General features: G+C 36.6%; 2 protein-coding genes across 2 annotated transcripts; both read right to left on the minus strand.

Annotated features, from left to right (window-relative positions):
- Positions 1-7,017: 7,017 nt before the first annotated feature.
- LOC113296573 lies at positions 7,018-9,108 on the minus strand. Its single transcript, XM_026544875.1, has 3 exons — positions 8,045-9,108; positions 7,581-7,841; positions 7,018-7,459 (listed from the first exon to the last, which is right to left on the minus strand). Exons 1-3 carry the CDS (start codon positions 9,106-9,108, stop codon positions 7,018-7,020), a joined length of 1,767 nt encoding a protein of 588 aa, XP_026400660.1.
- A 3,347-nt stretch (positions 9,109-12,455) lies between these two features.
- On the minus strand, positions 12,456-16,837 carry LOC113300372 (phosphate transporter PHO1 homolog 3-like). Its single transcript, XM_026549592.1, has 10 exons — positions 15,486-16,837; positions 15,254-15,374; positions 14,774-14,903; positions 14,551-14,671; positions 13,901-14,159; positions 13,710-13,814; positions 13,407-13,601; positions 13,030-13,308; positions 12,813-12,949; positions 12,456-12,694 (listed from the first exon to the last, which is right to left on the minus strand). The coding sequence occupies exons 1-10, from the start codon at positions 16,619-16,621 to the stop codon at positions 12,592-12,594; spliced, it is 2,586 nt and encodes an 861-aa protein (XP_026405377.1). The 5' UTR covers positions 16,622-16,837; the 3' UTR covers positions 12,456-12,591.
- Positions 16,838-17,312: the final 475 nt, after the last annotated feature.

Below are 17,312 nucleotides of genomic sequence, written 5' to 3' on the forward strand. Positions count from 1 at the left end.
AAAGGATCATGAAGAATATGATGAATATCATCCGCAGTTCTTTAAGTGTAAAGAGTTTGGTCATATTGCTAAAGATTGTCCCAATATTAAGAAATACACTGGAAGCAAGGCTCTGGCTGTAACTCTAGATGAGAGCTCTGATTTCTGAAGAAGAGGAAACAACTAATATTGTATTAGTTGTCAATCTTATTTCTTCCTCCTCCATTAGTGATTTACCCATTTTAAAAATGGACATGTCTTCCGATGTTATTAAATCATATAATGGTAAAGGGAAAAATAAGACAAGATGCAAAAATTGTCTCACAAACAGAATTGCTAAAAGGTGCATAGGAAACTCAAGTCAATCTCAAGATACTTCGCTAGTTCGAGGTAACGTTAGGAGAATTTCTCATACGATACTAGATCAAGGACAATTTGGTTGTTCAAAATTCCATAATGAGAGAAAATCTCATACTAATACCACCTGATCGGTATTAGAATTCTTTCCTCACCATGTGTGCCAAATTTTGTGTGAGCAAGAAGAAAAATCAAGGCACTTATGTGTAGATTATGGAAATAAAATCTAGTATTTAAAAATATTTAAGATATTCGTATTTGTAGGAATATTATATTTTCGGAAGTATGAAAAATATAAAAAGATCAGTCTCCTTCTTTGGTCATTCCTTGTCCGAACCATGAGTCTGGATCCAACATCTTCTCTTGGTAAGGCGCTAGATCAGAAAGATCAACTTAAGAATAAGTCTGCATCTTCTCTTGATATTAAGAGTAAAATCAAAAAGAGAGATTGACTTAGCAAGAAGAAAAGAGAGAATATGCTGAAGAAAGATCAGTGTATTGAAGCATTGACACACTTCTGTGTTCAATCAAATACAGAATTACATGCTCTTGCAGAATCCTTCACGAAAATTTCTCAACTGCAAGAAATTATGGTCAAGCAACAAGGTTATCTACTTGAAGAAATTCACAAGCTGAAGACTGAAAGTAATAATCTACCTTCGTTTAGTACTGATATGAAGGATTGAGTTGCAATGAAAATATACATTAGTTTTTGATTTCTTTAAATAATTATATAAGGTCTATTATGAATAAAATTATTAGTTTATAATTTTTCTTGTGATAGTTTTTCGTTTACATAGCATGCGCTTGAATGCTTTATATTATTGTTATGTATGTTTATGGGATGTCTGATTTCGGTTTTCATGACCTTATTATTCGATCTCATATTGTGTGAACCCTTATGGTTTGGGTGACTTTTTGATTTAAGTTCTAGCCCATGTTGATAGGCTTTATCAAAGGATCATGAGGGGTTCTGATTGAAACAATATGTGAAAAAGCCACAATATGTTGAATCGTTTGGTTTAGCATAAAAGCATGTGTATTTCAGGGTTTCAACTTTCGCTATGCATAAGTTAAAACCGATTTTCAACCTTTCTCTGGTAAAGGTTGGTTGTTGTTGTTCTTTTGTCTTGCAAGAGGATGATAACATAGTGATATTTTGGTATCAATTCTCCCTAGGAAGATGCAAACATTAATTGAGAAGAAGATGCAGAATTTGAGGTAACGACTTTGTTAGTTGATCGTTTTCCTGTTTAAACAAAGCCTGATTTTATTGCATATATTTATTGCTTTTGCTTAACAAAATTTTGGTGCAATTGATGTTTTATTCCATTATTTGTGTATGGATGTGTGTGTGATTCAATTGTTTCCGGTTAAGAAAAACTATTGTTATCTTGCTTTATTATTTGGTGTCAATTGTTTAGGCTTACAAAATTTCAGTGCAATTGCGGTAATTTAATGTCTATGTTGTTTCAATTGCTTCCGGTTGAGGTAAATAATTATGCAAGTTGATTTACTTGGTTTGTATGAATTGTTTATGTATTAACAAAAGAGTTTTCGGGATGAATTGTTTAGTCCAATTCGATTCCGGATAAGAGAAACTAAGTTAGTTCTGATCTTAGTTAGACTTATCAAAGCGGAGGTTTCGGTTATTCAAGTCTAATCGAATGCCTTAACAAGAAATGCTAGTTAGATAACCTAGTACTTGTCTTGTTTAAAAGTGAATGGTCTAATTAAGTTATTGATGAGAATAACTAGAGCCTGATGAGAAAAATAGAGTTAATTCTGATCTTAATTTTGGTCTTATCAAACAAGCGGTTGTATTTGTACAATCGGTTTAGCAAAAGAACTAAGGTGCTTAGTCGATTTTTGGTTTGCTAAACTATTAGGGAAAATTTCTTCAGGCAATTGTTTCCTTGGTAACATATCAAAACAAAAATTACTCTGTAGTTTCGGTTTTGATATTGGTTATCAAAAATGGTGTGTGGAACCCTCGTGCTTAACTCTTATAGGTTTTGCAAGTCTTGTGATATTTGTAAGATCCTTTCGGTTTGCTTTTTATTTGCTCGTACTTTGTCATTTTGTGATAAAAAGGGGGAGAAATATATGGAGTAAACAAGTGATACTTATATTGATTTGGTATCACTAAGGGAAAGGACAATGGTGCTTAAACGTTATATCTAACGAAAGAGTAAATCATAGACTAAGGGGGAGTAACATATCATATGATGAGAATAACAAAGACGTGCAGATTGAAAATCTACGTATCTTACCTTTAGGGGGAGTATTAGCTTTGTTATTATAACATCGGCATTTATGGATTAAATGTATACAGGTTATTGTGATGTTGAATTTGGGAATCAAGCATATGTGTAATGAATTCTTGTAATTTGTTTATCCATATGATGTAAGAGTTTTGTCACAAAAATTGACAAAGGGGGAGATTGTTAGAGCATAGCTTGGTTGAACCCACTAAGCATTGGTATGTCAAGTTTGGTTGTCATATTTTAGTGACACAAAACTCATTTAAAGAGTCGCTTGATTATTTACTAGAGTTAACTTCGTATAAGTTAGCTTGAAAGTATTAGGATATGAGACATTACAAGTAGGGCTGTCAATGGGCACCCATTACCCGGACCCGGAACCGGACCCGGTATATTTGGGTCCGGTTCCGGGTCCTAAAGTTGGACCCATTAGCTACTTAGGACCCGGCGGGTAATTACCCGATTGGACCCGAATTTAAACGGGTCCAAACGGGTAATACCCGTTGGGTACCCGCGGGTATCGGGTACCCGTTTATTCATTCTTTTATTCATGTTTTTAGCAAAATTACAAGTATTTTTGCTAGTTTTAGCTTTGATATTTTACTCATTTAATTTTTTTCTCTTACATTTAACCTTTATTTAGTACATTAATAAGAAATAATAATAAATTTTTATAAAAATTACTTAAATCAAAGCCAAAAAGAGAAATATATTAAGTTTTTGAGGTATTTTAAATAGTTTTATTAAGACCCAATGGGCACCCGGAACCGACGGGTACCCGGGTATTTAAACGGGTCCGGTTCTGGGTCCACAAGTTTAGGAACCGGACCCGGAACCGTTAGGAACCGGACCCGACCATTATAAGTAGGGTATGGGTCCGGGTCTAGTGATACCCGGGAGGACCCGGACCCGTTGACACCCCTAATTACAAGTATTACGTGAAGACTTGAAATATGTGAAGAAGTAAGGAGCTACAACGACGACATCATCCTTCCACTTGAGGTTAGTAATATTTGACTTGAACTGTTTCATTCCTTAACGTATCTTCCAAGTCGTGCATATTGAAAACATAACTGCGAAGCTATGAATGATTATACTCTAGTTAGACATAGTATTAAGGAATACAATACGAAGTATAACGCTTAACTTTTGAACTTCATATATAAGACATCGACATAATCGTATGAATGCTATTATGATTATGTATGGGTATGAGGTGAAGATTTCGTCCTTGGAAACAATGTTTTTACATTAGTTTAAAGGAAGTACAATTCATAAACTTGTTTTATGAATCGAAAGGGAAATCGCTAGGCTTATTGGTATTGTTATTCATTGCAAATCTTTTGAATTACCAATATGTGTGTTTAGTATAACCGCTCATGACTTGCTTATCTTCTTAGTAAAACTATTCACAAGGCCTGACTTTTGTATTGGTATGACTTTTATTAGTGAAACCGATCTTAAGTAATCACCTGAGATGATATGATCGATTGATTTGTTATAATTGGTATATATGACCAACTCTAGGCAAAGGGGAACCGATCCTAGTAAGAGGTGCAACCGATCACAATAGGGGAATCGATCCTTGTAATAGGTGCAACAAGTTTTTAATTATTGGGAACCGATCCTATGAACATGTGCAACAAGTTTTTAGACATTGGGAACCGATCCTATGGACATGTGCACCAAATACAAGTTAGATATCATATATATGTGGGAACCGATCCTAGTACCTAGTCAACCAAGTTTTGGTAACTAGCGTGACTAATTCTAGTACCCACATGGAGGTAGAACCGAAACTTGTTTTGGTAGAACCGTGAACCCATGTTTGGTGATTTGATAGGATAATCAATCACGTAGTTCTTGGAAGTCAGATGAACCAATTCTAAACTTGTTTGGAAGTGTGGCAAATCGGTTCCAAGATTGTAAGTATGAAAAAGGACTTTCAAAGTAAAGATGTCGGCATACTTTGAACATGTGCAGTAACACTTATCTTTTATTGTTCAAAGATATTCCTTACTAGCTAAAGGAGAATCCCAGATCAAAAATAAATTGAGAATCTTTTAATTAAGGTTTTTAATTTTATATTTGGAAAATAAAAATTAGTAATGTGCATTTACTAGTTGGAGATTTTCTAAGAGATTTCGGTCAATATTTGGACAAAGCATTTCCAGGAATTATAGAAACCGAATTTGGTAATATATTGCATATCTTGAGAATATTTTTAGTTTTGGAAATTCCTTGATGTCCAAACTTCCTTGGTCTATAAATATTGAAGTTTGCATTTCGAGCAAACTAATCCTCAGAGATAGCAAAACTACCTAGTTGTGTTGTTATTGGTGGAGCCGCCTATTCGGAGACGAAAGTAACCTAATTAGGCGAAATCTCTTACGGCCACGCAGTTTCAAGACTTCTTTGGGATTGAGAGTCTCTATTAGTACCGTCGGTGGAAAACTAGATAATTGCAGTTTATCTTTTGTTTTCGATTGATTTGATTGAATAACGGTTGTTGAACTTTGATCGGACCTAGTTTGTTTATGCTTGAGAATCTTCTCTTCTAATATAAGATTCACTCAAACTAGATCGAAGTTTCGACGGGGATCTTTATACTGTTTGTAGATCTAAAGGCGTCTTATGATAATCCATTACAGACTCCGTTCTGTGTGTGATTGATCACAAGAGATTCAAGTTAATTGTGCGCAGGTGTTTATTGAAGATCTAAGAAGATTTGAAGACAAAGAAGACTTTGAAGATTTATAATTTGGGTTCATAATCTTTGGTGTGCACAATACTTGTTTCGGTTAAATAAGATCCAACTATAATCGGTTTATCCTTGTGGTAGATTGGATTGATTAGTTGAGTAGATCGGCATCAATACAATTCTTTGTGATTCAAAGTATTGATTGCAAAATCTTGAAAATTACTTTAGAAGTTGTTGTTAGATAGATCTAAGAATCTGACAAAGGAGTTTATTGGGATAAACGGGAGAGCCTTTTGTCGAAATCACATCACTTGGTTGAAAAGAGTTGTTACCAAACAGATTTGTTGTTCCTTTACTGTTTGGAATACGAACCAAAGGAATTGTTCCAAGTGCGTGACTTACTGCAAGTTGGAGGCGCAGGGATACAGACGGAACTAGGTGAACTATAGGTTTAGTTGCTTGGTCTCAACTACACGAAGTTGGTTTGATTTTTTATAGCGGCTTAATCCCGAGAGTATTAAATTCTGGACAAGGTCCCGGGGTTTTTCAGCATTTGCGGTTTCCTCGTTAACAAAATCTTGCTGTGTCATTTACTTTTATTTTCCGCAATTATAATTGTTGTTATTATAATTTAAATTAAATTACACAAACATTAATTCCTATTTTACTTGATAGCAATCTTATTGTGTTTGGTAAAGTCTGAACCTTTTATCAAGTAAACATACTTTGTTGTTGTATTTCTCGATCTCGTATCCATAGACGATTACACGAAGTGTAAACCGATTAGTTGTATTGTATCGACTAGGTCCATAGACAATCACTTTCGGAGCAATGACTTATAGGTGGAAAAGTTTAGTACCTCTTCTTTTCAGGGGCTAACTTGTTTGGTTCAAAAACCTACTTATATATTGCATGTTTTAGTACTTAAACGGTCTCCAAACTAAATTATTTTCGATTCAGAAAACTTTTTTTGGTTTCCATGCTTAAGATACTTGGAGACCAAGGGTATTTCATGTTTGAGATACTTGGAGGCTAAGTATGTGACCTGTTTGGAGAAACTTATTTTCATATCCAATCTCACAAGAGGGTTTAGGTCATGAAGGCGATTTGGTAGAGATATAACGCTCTGTTCTTAGGGAGCTATTTTGAGTGCTTATGCTCAACAACTTGCGGATCATAAGTTTGTGTAATTGATTTCACAAATCATTTGGGTGTTTAACTCTCTATAAGAAGTTTTTATGGTAAAAAGTTGACCGTAGTCACTTGTTGACGCATGCACATAACCAACCATCACTACAAAACGGAAGGCCTCTAGGGACGGTCATAAAAACATCCCAAGAACCTGAAAGCCGTCCCAAAAAGCTATTAGGGGCGTTTGTTGCTGCGTCCCCAGATCCACCGTCACTAATACTTCTAAGGATCGATTACACAACACTCTGTGATCGGTCACACAAATTACTGGGATCGGTCACACCAATTGCAAATATCGATCATACCATCTCATGGTGATTATTTAGGATCGGTTGCACTAATTAATAAAAGGGGGATTTTGTTTTTCCCCCTCAAATAAAATATCTAATTTGCACTACCCCTTTACTAATTGATAATTGGTGAAACATCCTATCTGTTATAACTTTCGTTACCACCAGTTATCTGTGTATGTGCCATATATGCGTGTGTTACAAACATTTACTTTTAAGAACCCTAAACTACTCTCTAGCCTGATCCACTAACAACATCAAACCAGTCACACTCGAATAATACAAATTTACGGCCTTGTCTATAAGTCAGCTCAATTATGTCTTTAACTTGTCCATAATATGTGAGCTCAGTATCATTGTTCGGGTTCTGATCCGCTGCATTTCTATAGAAAGGTGCTGTTGACTCTACTACAATACCACTGTTCTGTGTCTTTGCTCTAGAATCCTTACTGACTGTTCTGAAGCTATAACCACGAGTAGTATAACCGGTGAATCGTCTCGCAGTTGTGAATGGACCTTCAGCTAGCACGTCCAATCCTTCTGCAAATGGTAATTTAGCTTGACCAAGTAACATGATATGGTCCCTGAACCAATCAGCAAACTCATTTTTGTGTTTCCGTTGGCGCTGACGTTGATTCATTTTAGGGTGTAACATAGCCAGAGTGGCCTTGTGTTGCCTACATCAAAGAAACAAGAAATTAATTAGAGATAACTTGTCCATAATACATTTAATTAGACCAGCAACTACCTAATTAGTTATATCATTAGAGATCCAATTACAGAAAACAGAAATCTTACTCTGCGTATGTATCCACGTTAGCATCATTGAAAAGGATATAGTCGTGCAATAACTTTTTTTGATTGCCACTTAGAACAATCCGCGCAGCCTTCATAATGTGTGTATCATCCACGTATCTAACTTGTCTGTTTATTCGTGACTCTACATCTTTGAGGTACCTCGACAAAAATGTCACACATTCATCAGCCAAATATCCTTCAGCAATGGATCCCTCCGGATGAGCTTTATTCCTGACATATTTCTTGAGAGTGTACAAATACCTGTTGAAGAATGCAAATCGAATAATCCTTATTCCAATTCTATGATGAATTCATTGATGCAGGAAACGAAATTCACCGATGAATGATGACTAAGAACTTATGCAAAAAGAGAAAAAAATGAAGATGTACAACATTCAATCTAAAAGGTAACAAAGAACCAAATTTGAATGCCAAAAGAGAAAGAGAATAATGAGACCATATACCTTTTAATCGGGTACATCCATCGATACTGAACAGGTCCACCAATACGCGCCTCTGTTGGCAAATGGATAAGCAAGTGTACCATAATGTCAAAGAAGGCAGGAGGAAATATCTTCTCCAAGTTACAGAGAATGAGTGCGATGCGCTTTTCCAATTCTTTGAAGTCTTTAGGCCGTGAATTCTTGGAGCATAGTTCTTGGAAGAATGAACTTAACTCAATTAACACAGAACTAACTCTATCTGGCAACGTCTTTCGAATTGCCAAAAGCAATAGCTGTTGCATTATCACATGTGAATCATGACTCTTTAATCCAAAAATCTTACGTTGTTTCATATTCACACATCTTGCAATGAGTGAAGAGTAACCATCTAGGGTCTTCAAGTTCTTCAAGACACTAAGGAACATCTCCTTTTTAGCATTATCCATAAAGTAACATGCATTTGGTAAGAAGAATTTCTTCCCATTTGCAGTCATAATTGGGTGAAGCTCAGGTCTGAGATTTAGGAGCTGAAGATCTAACCTTGCCTTTAGACCATCCTTGGCTTTCTTATCCATATCCAGCAGAGTACCAATAACGCTATCGCACACATTCTTCTCAGTGTGCGTGACATCTAAATTGTGTTTGAGTACATTATCTGCCCAGTACGGCAGTTCATAAAAAATACTAAATTTCTTCCAATTGCCCGGCATGTTACTCGTAGCTGTATTTGATGCTCGTTCTTTTCTCTTGCGTGGACGATCACCCATCAGACTATCCTCAAACTGTTTGCCAAATACATGTGGAATGTGTTTTAGCTTCTGCAAGATATCTGGCCCTAACAATGGGTTTGGTGGTGAACCGTATTCCACATTACCATTGAATTCCTTCGTTAGAGAGCGAAACCTGTGACCCATTGGCAAGAAGCGTCGGTGTCCCATGTAGCAGGTTTTTCTTCCATGCTTCAACCTCTGATGCCGTGTATCTTCCTGACACGTTGGACATGCCAACTTGCCTTTGGTACTCCATCCTGATAGCATCGCTAGTCCAGGATAATCACTTATAGTCCATAATAACCCCACACGCATATTAAACATTTCATTTCGTGAAGAATCATATGTATTTGCCCCTTCTTCCCACAACTCCTTAAGCTCGTCGATTAAGGGCCTCAGGTATACATCAATATCGTTACCTGGGGAATAATGATTTAAAATAATTATAAGTTGGCTATTGACCTGACTTTTTTATATACTTTCAACATCAATATAAGGAATATCATACACAGATTTTAAAAAAATGACAAGTCAGAGATAGAGAAAATGGCATACCTGGACTATAGGGGCCTGGTATAAGCAAAGACAAGATCATGTTAGGTTGCTTCATGCACAACCATGGGGGCAGATTGTATGGTAAAAGGACCACAGGCCATGTGCTATGCGGATTTCTGGTTGAATGGTATGGACTAAAACCATATGTTGCTAAACCTAGTCTGATATTCCTCGGTTCAGCAGAAAACGTCGGATTCATCTCATCGAAATGCTTCCAAGCTTCAGAATCAGCTGGATGTCTCATTTTACCATCCCTCGGACGCCCTTCAGCATGCCATCTCATATATCCTGCAGTCTTAGATTCCATGTACAGCCGCTGTAGCCGAGGTCTCAAAGGAAAGTGGCGAAGAATCTTAGCTGGTGTTTTGGTTCCATCTTTGTAACGAGATGCTTTACAAACAGGGCATGTTTCCCTATCGGCGTACTCCTTATAATAAAGAATGCAGTCATTCGGACACGCATTAATCTTATTGTAAGTCAATCCTAACTATGAAAGTATTTTCTTGCACTGTGTGAAATTTTCTGGCAAATTACAATTATCAGGAAATGAATCCCTCATAAGTTGAAGCATATCCTTGGCTGACTTCTCAGACATCCCTCCAACACATTTATAGTTCCAAAATCGGATAAGAAAAGACATCACTGACATTTTGTCGCAGCCAGGATACAATGGTATCTTTGACTCCTCGAGAAATTTATAAAACCTAGAAGCTGTACAATTACTTGGTAAACCACTCACTCCTCCATCCCCACTATCCATATCTTCATCGTCATCCATATCATCCATACCTTCACCGTCACCCCTATCATCCATACCTTCATCATCACGCATTGGTATTCCACACACAGCTCGCAACATGCCAAAAAGGTCATCCCCTGGTCGTTCATCGTTGTTATTTCTGACCTCAAAACATGTATCTTGTGGTGCGATACTTGATGAGACCGTTGAGATTAAACTCTCACCATGATGAAACCATGTAGTATAATTTCTCATCATACCGTGCAATATCAAGTCACTGAAAATTTCACTTCTAACTTTGTAATTAACATTATTGCACTTTCTGCAAGGACATTTCATTTTACTATCTTCAGTAACAACCCCTTTCTCGAATGCATGGTCCAAGAATAGCCTCACGCCATCTTCATACTCTTTACCCCACCGAGCTTTGTGAACCCAGCTCTTATCCATGGTTTTACACAAACTGACTAAGGAACAAACTTATGATTAACGGAAACCACTAGTCACACACGCACACATATGCCACAAACCCAACAGAAAGAGGAAAAGAACGCAGGACAGACATGAATTAGTAAGAATTACTTGGTGATAGTTACACTAAACTTTACAAATTTAACAATTCCATTACCTTTATAAGTTAATAGCGAGGGATGATTATGAGCATGCAAGCCATAGAATGATCATGCGATGAAATGAACCCAATCGCCAACACCAGCAATATGCACCTGGCGCAACACACCTTAAGTCAATGAGTACTGTACATAGATGAAATGATCATGACCACCAACCTTTAAGTCTACGTTGTCTTCTAGTATACTGGAACAAATGTCAATTTCCCTATCAATTACCACCTCTTTTATAGAGAGGAGTTTGCATATATTGCACCAGTTAATATAATCAATCAATTAAAGTAAGACCAAGATCATTGAATTGGACCTTTCAGACACACATGCTCGATTAAACAATCTATTCTATTGGCATGGAATAATCACAATTACATTTGTGGATAACATGACAAACACACAAATTAATGACATACTGAGATTATACTGGTTTTGTATCCAATTTCCACTGACAGTTTCTACTGAATAATTGCATCCAGTAACAAGTAACCTTATACTCACACTTTATTTAAATTCCAAACCACTGCATCCAAGACCTCGCCGACTTTTATGAGTTTGGAGGCAGCTGTTGGATAATAGTTATAGAAAACATGACCCCTAAAAGAAGAGCTTGGGGGATGCCAGATAACCTAAATCAGTTGAGATTGGCGTTTCTCAATTAGTTGGAACCCCCACAGTACACCTTTTGGTACAACTACCAAGCACACAACTAACTCAATTTCAAGTGGGATTCAATCCCTGATTCATTCTCGTTATTAAAGAAAATCCTAGATTCCGTAATAAAAATGAGAAAGGGGCATGAAGCAACATTCCAGCTAATTGGAATCACAATCCAAGTGAAATTGGATCCCTTAAACCTAACTCTGCCAGTATTTAAATCCCTAATTTCGAATCAATTACATGATATGACAAAGCATAAACCTAAACATATGTCACATATCAAGCAAAATAAAGTAACACACATCACTAATTTGTTGAAGAAATCAGTAACTGAAATTTGATATAAAACTACCTGAATTCCCAAAATCGATGGAGATGCGGAAAGTGTGCTCTTGTAATTTGCAAACCTTAAAATCAAAAAACAACAACGTGAGGTTTTAAAAAAGAATTCGAAAAACCTAAAATCAAATCAACGGAAGACTGAAAGAGAAGGAGGAAGAATGCAAACCCTAAAATCAAACCTAAAATCGCTTAACTGATTTTACTGTCCTGTAAGAATCGCTTCACTCCGAACGAATTTGAGCTCTCCCAGAGAAAATCACGAACGAGATTTTTCAGCAGGGGAGGAAGAATGTGAAGAGAAACTGATCGAAAGAAGGCCGATATAACCAAGAAAAAAAGAGAAGGAAAGTTATACTGTGCTTTTAGGCATAAGATAAAAAAATTACTGATGACCCAATCACAACCGTTGAAATCCTATCTATTGGGACGGCTGAAAATAAAACGTCCCCATTAGTTGACCAATAGTGACGGCCAGACAGGGACGTCCCAAATAGACAGTTCTTGGGACGGCTACAGCCTAGTGTCCCAACAACTAACCTTTAGGGACGGTTTTCTTAGAAGTGGCCGTCCCTAGAAGCCTTCTTTTTTGTAGTGCATGTTAAATTTGTGTGTTCTTGTTCTTGTTTTATTGTTTCTTTTAGACGTGCATCTACTTTTTTGTTTTTTATTTCTACATAGATCCAAAAAATTAGTGTCTTGTGAAATTATTTCTCAAAATAATCCCGACAAATGTTATACGTATCTTCGTCAAATATCTTTGTCAAATAGCTTAAATTATATATAAAGAAAAAAGAAAAAAAAAAGCTTTATTTAATTACATTAGAGACTAGCTGCTACAAAACTGTTAATACATCATTAGAATCTCAGGTACCATTTTTATTAGTCATCTTTATCTTCATCATCCTCATCATAGTTGAAAGGCAGTGGCACTGTCTTGAAAGCTCTAAATTTTCCAACATTGTTCAAATGCTCATTCTCCAACCTGGTCATATACAAAACAACACAACAAGTCTCATCATGAGTCGAACAAAATTTTGAATAATTTTCTTTCACTTTGATTTAATTTATTTTTAAAAAAAAATCAAAAAAAAAAAAATTACCTAAAGAAATTCCAGACGCCACGACGAATAATTTCGAGACTGGCAACAATTGTTGTCAAAGCTTCTTTATGTAGAAATGATACATGAAAATTCAACATTGTTTGCAACCAAGCAAATCTCAACAGAACATTCAATACCTGCAACCCAATGAAATTTTGTTAGATTCCCATACAAGAAAATGGGATGTAGTAATATACTAGCATCTTCAGTTACTTACCATGGCTCCAAAGTATACATTTTTTCTTGAGACAAGAAGTTTTTCTCTAAGCCAACGATTTCTCGAGTTCCTTTGTAGAAGACCCCAGTCGATGACAATGTCCCAGTATGTACTTACCGTTGTAGCAACAACTGAACTGATCCATGCCAATACAAGCCATCTAGTCAATGGTCGCCTAGTATATGCAGTTCTCATAAGAACTGCCACCATTGTCGAAAAGTATTTAAACGCGTTATAGCCTTGCATTGCATCATGCTCGTCATATAAGCGTCGGAGGCACTGCAATTAATGAATGTACACATCGAGGTATAATCAGTACTGAGTTAAAGTTATAGTAGTATTTCTAATTTATCCCGATGGAGTTTTAAGAAAAAAACCTGAAGCAATCGGCTCCAATATGGGGCAAGGGCGAGGATGAAGTAAAAAATATTGTAAATATCATTATCTTTACAAGTGTTGTTCCTCCGCTTGAAGTCTCCCCAACCATAGTAGCAAATATAGAACTCAAGACTTCGAATAGCTTGAACCTGACTAGTTAGTTGATCAGCCAGGAAAAAGTCTGGTAGAGTGACCTGTCCGGGAAAATGGGAAGAAATAATGGGATTATAAATGGTAATCCAGTTTAAATTTGTTTCTTCTTCTAGTATCTCATGTACAAATTATAATGTAGCGTGCGTTACCTTGTAAAGTGGAGCAAGAAGGCAGTGAAAGAAACACCGAAGCAAGAAATAACGACTTGAGCGGTAAATGATATTGAAGGGACAAATCGTTATAAGAAGTACAAGCTGTGAATAAAAGGAAACTAGGATGATTCAGAAACATTATATTCTTTACAACATGATCCTGAGCAAGATTGTTTTAGTAATCATACCGTGACTAATCCAAGAGGAAGAATTTCGGTGAATGCTTTATAATCTTTCGTTTTCACGTCCATTTCCATATCCAGATTCGCAAGTACACTAGACAATGCAAGTGTTGCTACAGCTGCACCGAGTAGGAAAACTTCTCTATATCCTAATTCAGTCCCTTGTTTGAATCCAAATATGAATGGGTAGTTTACTTTGTAACGTTTCCAAAAATATATGTTTACACCATACATTAGCATATGTAATACGATGAACCCGAATAAGCTGCAAGCAAATTTTGAAGTCTCATGTTAAACAGGAAGCCAATAATTTCAAGAAGATTTTCCTATAGAAAACTGAATAGGCACCTACTTCAAAATACTTATAGCCCGTTTAGATAATAATAGCAGAAGAGTTGCTGCTTCTCCAGAAGCAAAATATTTTTGCTTCATAAAAAGTTAATTATTTTGCGTTTAAAAATCATTTTGAAATTGTGTATCCAAACTAATTTCTGATTTTTCTGCTTCCAGAAGTCGAAAATCAACTTCTCAAAAAGATTAGGAAATTTATAATCAAACTTCTTAAAGAAAATCAAACTTTTCTGATATCCAAACATGCTACTACTGTTACATTTATAACGAGAGATTTAGTAGATATATCGGGAGTGAGTACCTACCTGTAAAGTGGAAACATGTTTTCCATGTACTGAGTGCTGCCTTCTTTTCCTATAATGTTTCGAGCCCGTATAATTAATATTAGTGCTACAATTAGAGCCGCTGTGCAACCACTGAACACACCTGAATAAAGAATAAGCAGCTTAGTACTTTTATCTAGTCCTTTTAGACAGCATTATAAAAGAAACCACATTTAATTAGTAAAGGTTGCAAAAGCGAAATTACCCAGGAAAAATGAAATAGTGTGCCTTTCTTTCTTGGCTTGGGGTCTCAAGATTCTGATGCCTTTACTACGGTTCGAGTTTGCAAAATGTTTAATGAATGTTGCCTCCACCCGATCCATGAGCCTAGTAACCTGAAATTCATATAGATAAACATTTAAACGACAGGTAGAAAACGAATTGCAAGTACTATTTGTGAGAATATATGACTTGATATGGTGATGATGTCTAATTGAATTGGCTGCTTTTCCAACCCCAGGAGGACAGGGTTGTTCATAGTATATGTACTCCACCTTTTTGCTTTTCCTTTCAGTCAAATAAAGCTATGCATCTAATACTTTTGACGGACATAAAATCCACACGTAAAAGGAAATTGGAACAAAATGTTTGAGTGGTGTCGCATCATAAAGTAGCTTTAGATATATATACAAAAATCAGTCAATAGCGGTATAATAAGTTCATGCACATAGAAAAGTTATTTTACCCCATCATAACTGCCTAGGTAGGATCTATCCACCATGTTCAAGTAAGACTTCGATGCACTTCTTGACGCGACCTTGTCATATTTCTTCATGATCTTGGAGAAAGCCAACAAATTGAGAAAACTGCACGTAAAACAGAAAGAACAAAATATCAGATTAGACTCATGTGACAACTAGAACTCTGGATGCATGAATATTGAAGAAACACTTAGTTAAAGGATTAAATATAGTTACTTGTAACTCTTCAGAAGACGAAGTTTCTGATAAAACTCGATAAATGCTCGTCGAAGTTGTCCCTCGATTTTCTTGAGATTTTCTTTCTTGAAATTGGAACCATCAGTGCTGAGCCTGTTGTTGACACTGTTACTGTTACTATTGACATTATTCATGAGTCCTTTGATAGTAGATCTAGGAGTTTCCAACGTATTATTGATTTGCACACGGTTGAGGATGTGCAGCGGAGGTGGCCTGGATGGTTTCTTTTTAGCATTTTGATTAAGTGGTTGATGCTCTGGAGAATTTGTAACACCGTTCTGAACAGTATTAGTACTTGTACTGGGATCAGTACTATCAGCGCCGCCGCTACCGCCGGATGATGCATACTTATCTGACAGAGATCCTTCCCTACTGCCCTCATCTATCTGTTCTATTGCGGAATTTTTGTGCAGTTTCCTCGAGGACGACTTGTTGTGTTTTCTAGTAGTACCGTTCGGTGTAGTGACGGCCATGGGTGCGGAAGCAGCAACTTCAGACGAAAACTGATCCATTTCGATCGACCAACTTTCATCGTCAACTAATAATCCTTCAGGGTTATCAACTTTAACACGAAAAGCAATCAGCGCATCCATTTGTTTATTCAAAGAATCAGCTTCTTTCATAACTTCATCTACCTTGTCTTTATAAAACTTATTAACTTTGTTGAATTCATCATCGAGTCGACGGAAGAAAACAAGTTCATATTCACCGCCAGCTTCAGCTGTCATCAAGAACTTTGTCTGGTACTGACCTTCATCTCTCGTTCCTTCACGTAAGTTTGTCGGATTCTTCACTAGTATTACTTGTTGTTCTTCATCATCTTCACTTTCATGACCATGATGATAATTATGATGACGGTGGTGAAGCTGAGAGGGTTCGACTCCTAAGACTGCTTGAGAAGATGTCGATGTTGACGGGTTCCGATGTAATAGACCACTAAACGCTCTGTACCTCGACATTTGTCTGTCCATACTAGGAATGACTGACGATGATGAATTTTTTCGGTGTTTGAATACATGGATATCTTTGAGAACTGATTTTAACGAGTCGTAGTTCATGTAAGCTTCTTGCCATTCTGGTACCATTTGTGACTTCAACTCCTTCCCGAACTTCATCTTCGATCAATACCAAAAACAAAACAGTTTTAACGTGTCTCGGTCTCAGGGAATGAGATCAGGATTCAGGAGATAATTTCTGCTGATCAAAACCAGAACTCTTGGCGAACCAGAACTTATATGATCTTGAAGTAGAAAATGGACATATATATATAGCTATATATATACACGGTGTTAGTTGAGAGACTAGAGACATGAGAGAAATAAACAAGACCATTTCACTTTCAAACCCCTTGATTCCTTTTCAATGTTGATGAGAACCATAAATTAGACTGAGATTCCTTTTTCTTCCTCTGCTTTTTGTTTTTGTTTGAGAAATAGGATAAAGTGGCGTTGTTGCTGATATCACCAGCCTAGTACGTACTTTTGGAATTTGGACCATAATAAGAACGGCAAAACCTGAGGTACCAACAAAACTTGATTTTCATGCTGTACGTGGATGAGTTGCACACGTGTACAATGGGTGTTCATTTATGGTCATCTCGTTTTACATTTATGGGCATGTTCCCACCTCATAGTGGTTGCATTTTCCTGTCATTTAGAGCGACAGTGACCAAAATGCACGCCATGATGGTATCCTGAACAGGTTAATGGTAGTTATGTGAACTGCGGATGCCGAAGAGTTTGACGATCATCCAGGAGCCGAAATCATATTCGGAAAGGCATGGCTTATCTCATGGCTTTAAAATTT

Source organism: Papaver somniferum, chromosome 7 (genome assembly GCF_003573695.1).
Source record: "Papaver somniferum cultivar HN1 chromosome 7, ASM357369v1, whole genome shotgun sequence".
Taxonomy (NCBI): Eukaryota; Viridiplantae; Streptophyta; class Magnoliopsida; order Ranunculales; family Papaveraceae; genus Papaver; species Papaver somniferum.

Coding starts and splice junctions, on each gene's coding strand:
- LOC113296573 (XM_026544875.1), bottom strand. CDS start 9,108: ATGCGTGTGGGGTTATTATGGACTATAAGTGATTATCCTGGACTAGCG. Junction 7,842..8,044: donor TGGATGTACCCGATTAAAAG/GTATATGGTCTC, acceptor ATTCTTCAACAG/GTATTTGTACACTCTCAAGA. Junction 7,460..7,580: donor AACGTGGATACATACGCAGA/GTAAGATTTCTG, acceptor TCTTTGATGTAG/GCAACACAAGGCCACTCTGG.
- LOC113300372 (XM_026549592.1), bottom strand. CDS start 16,621: ATGAAGTTCGGGAAGGAGTTGAAGTCACAAATGGTACCAGAATGGCAA. Junction 13,815..13,900: donor TTCCTCTTGGATTAGTCACG/GTATGATTACTA, acceptor TTTTATTCACAG/CTTGTACTTCTTATAACGAT. Junction 13,602..13,709: donor TTCTTGCTCCACTTTACAAG/GTAACGCACGCT, acceptor TTTCCCGGACAG/GTCACTCTACCAGACTTTTT.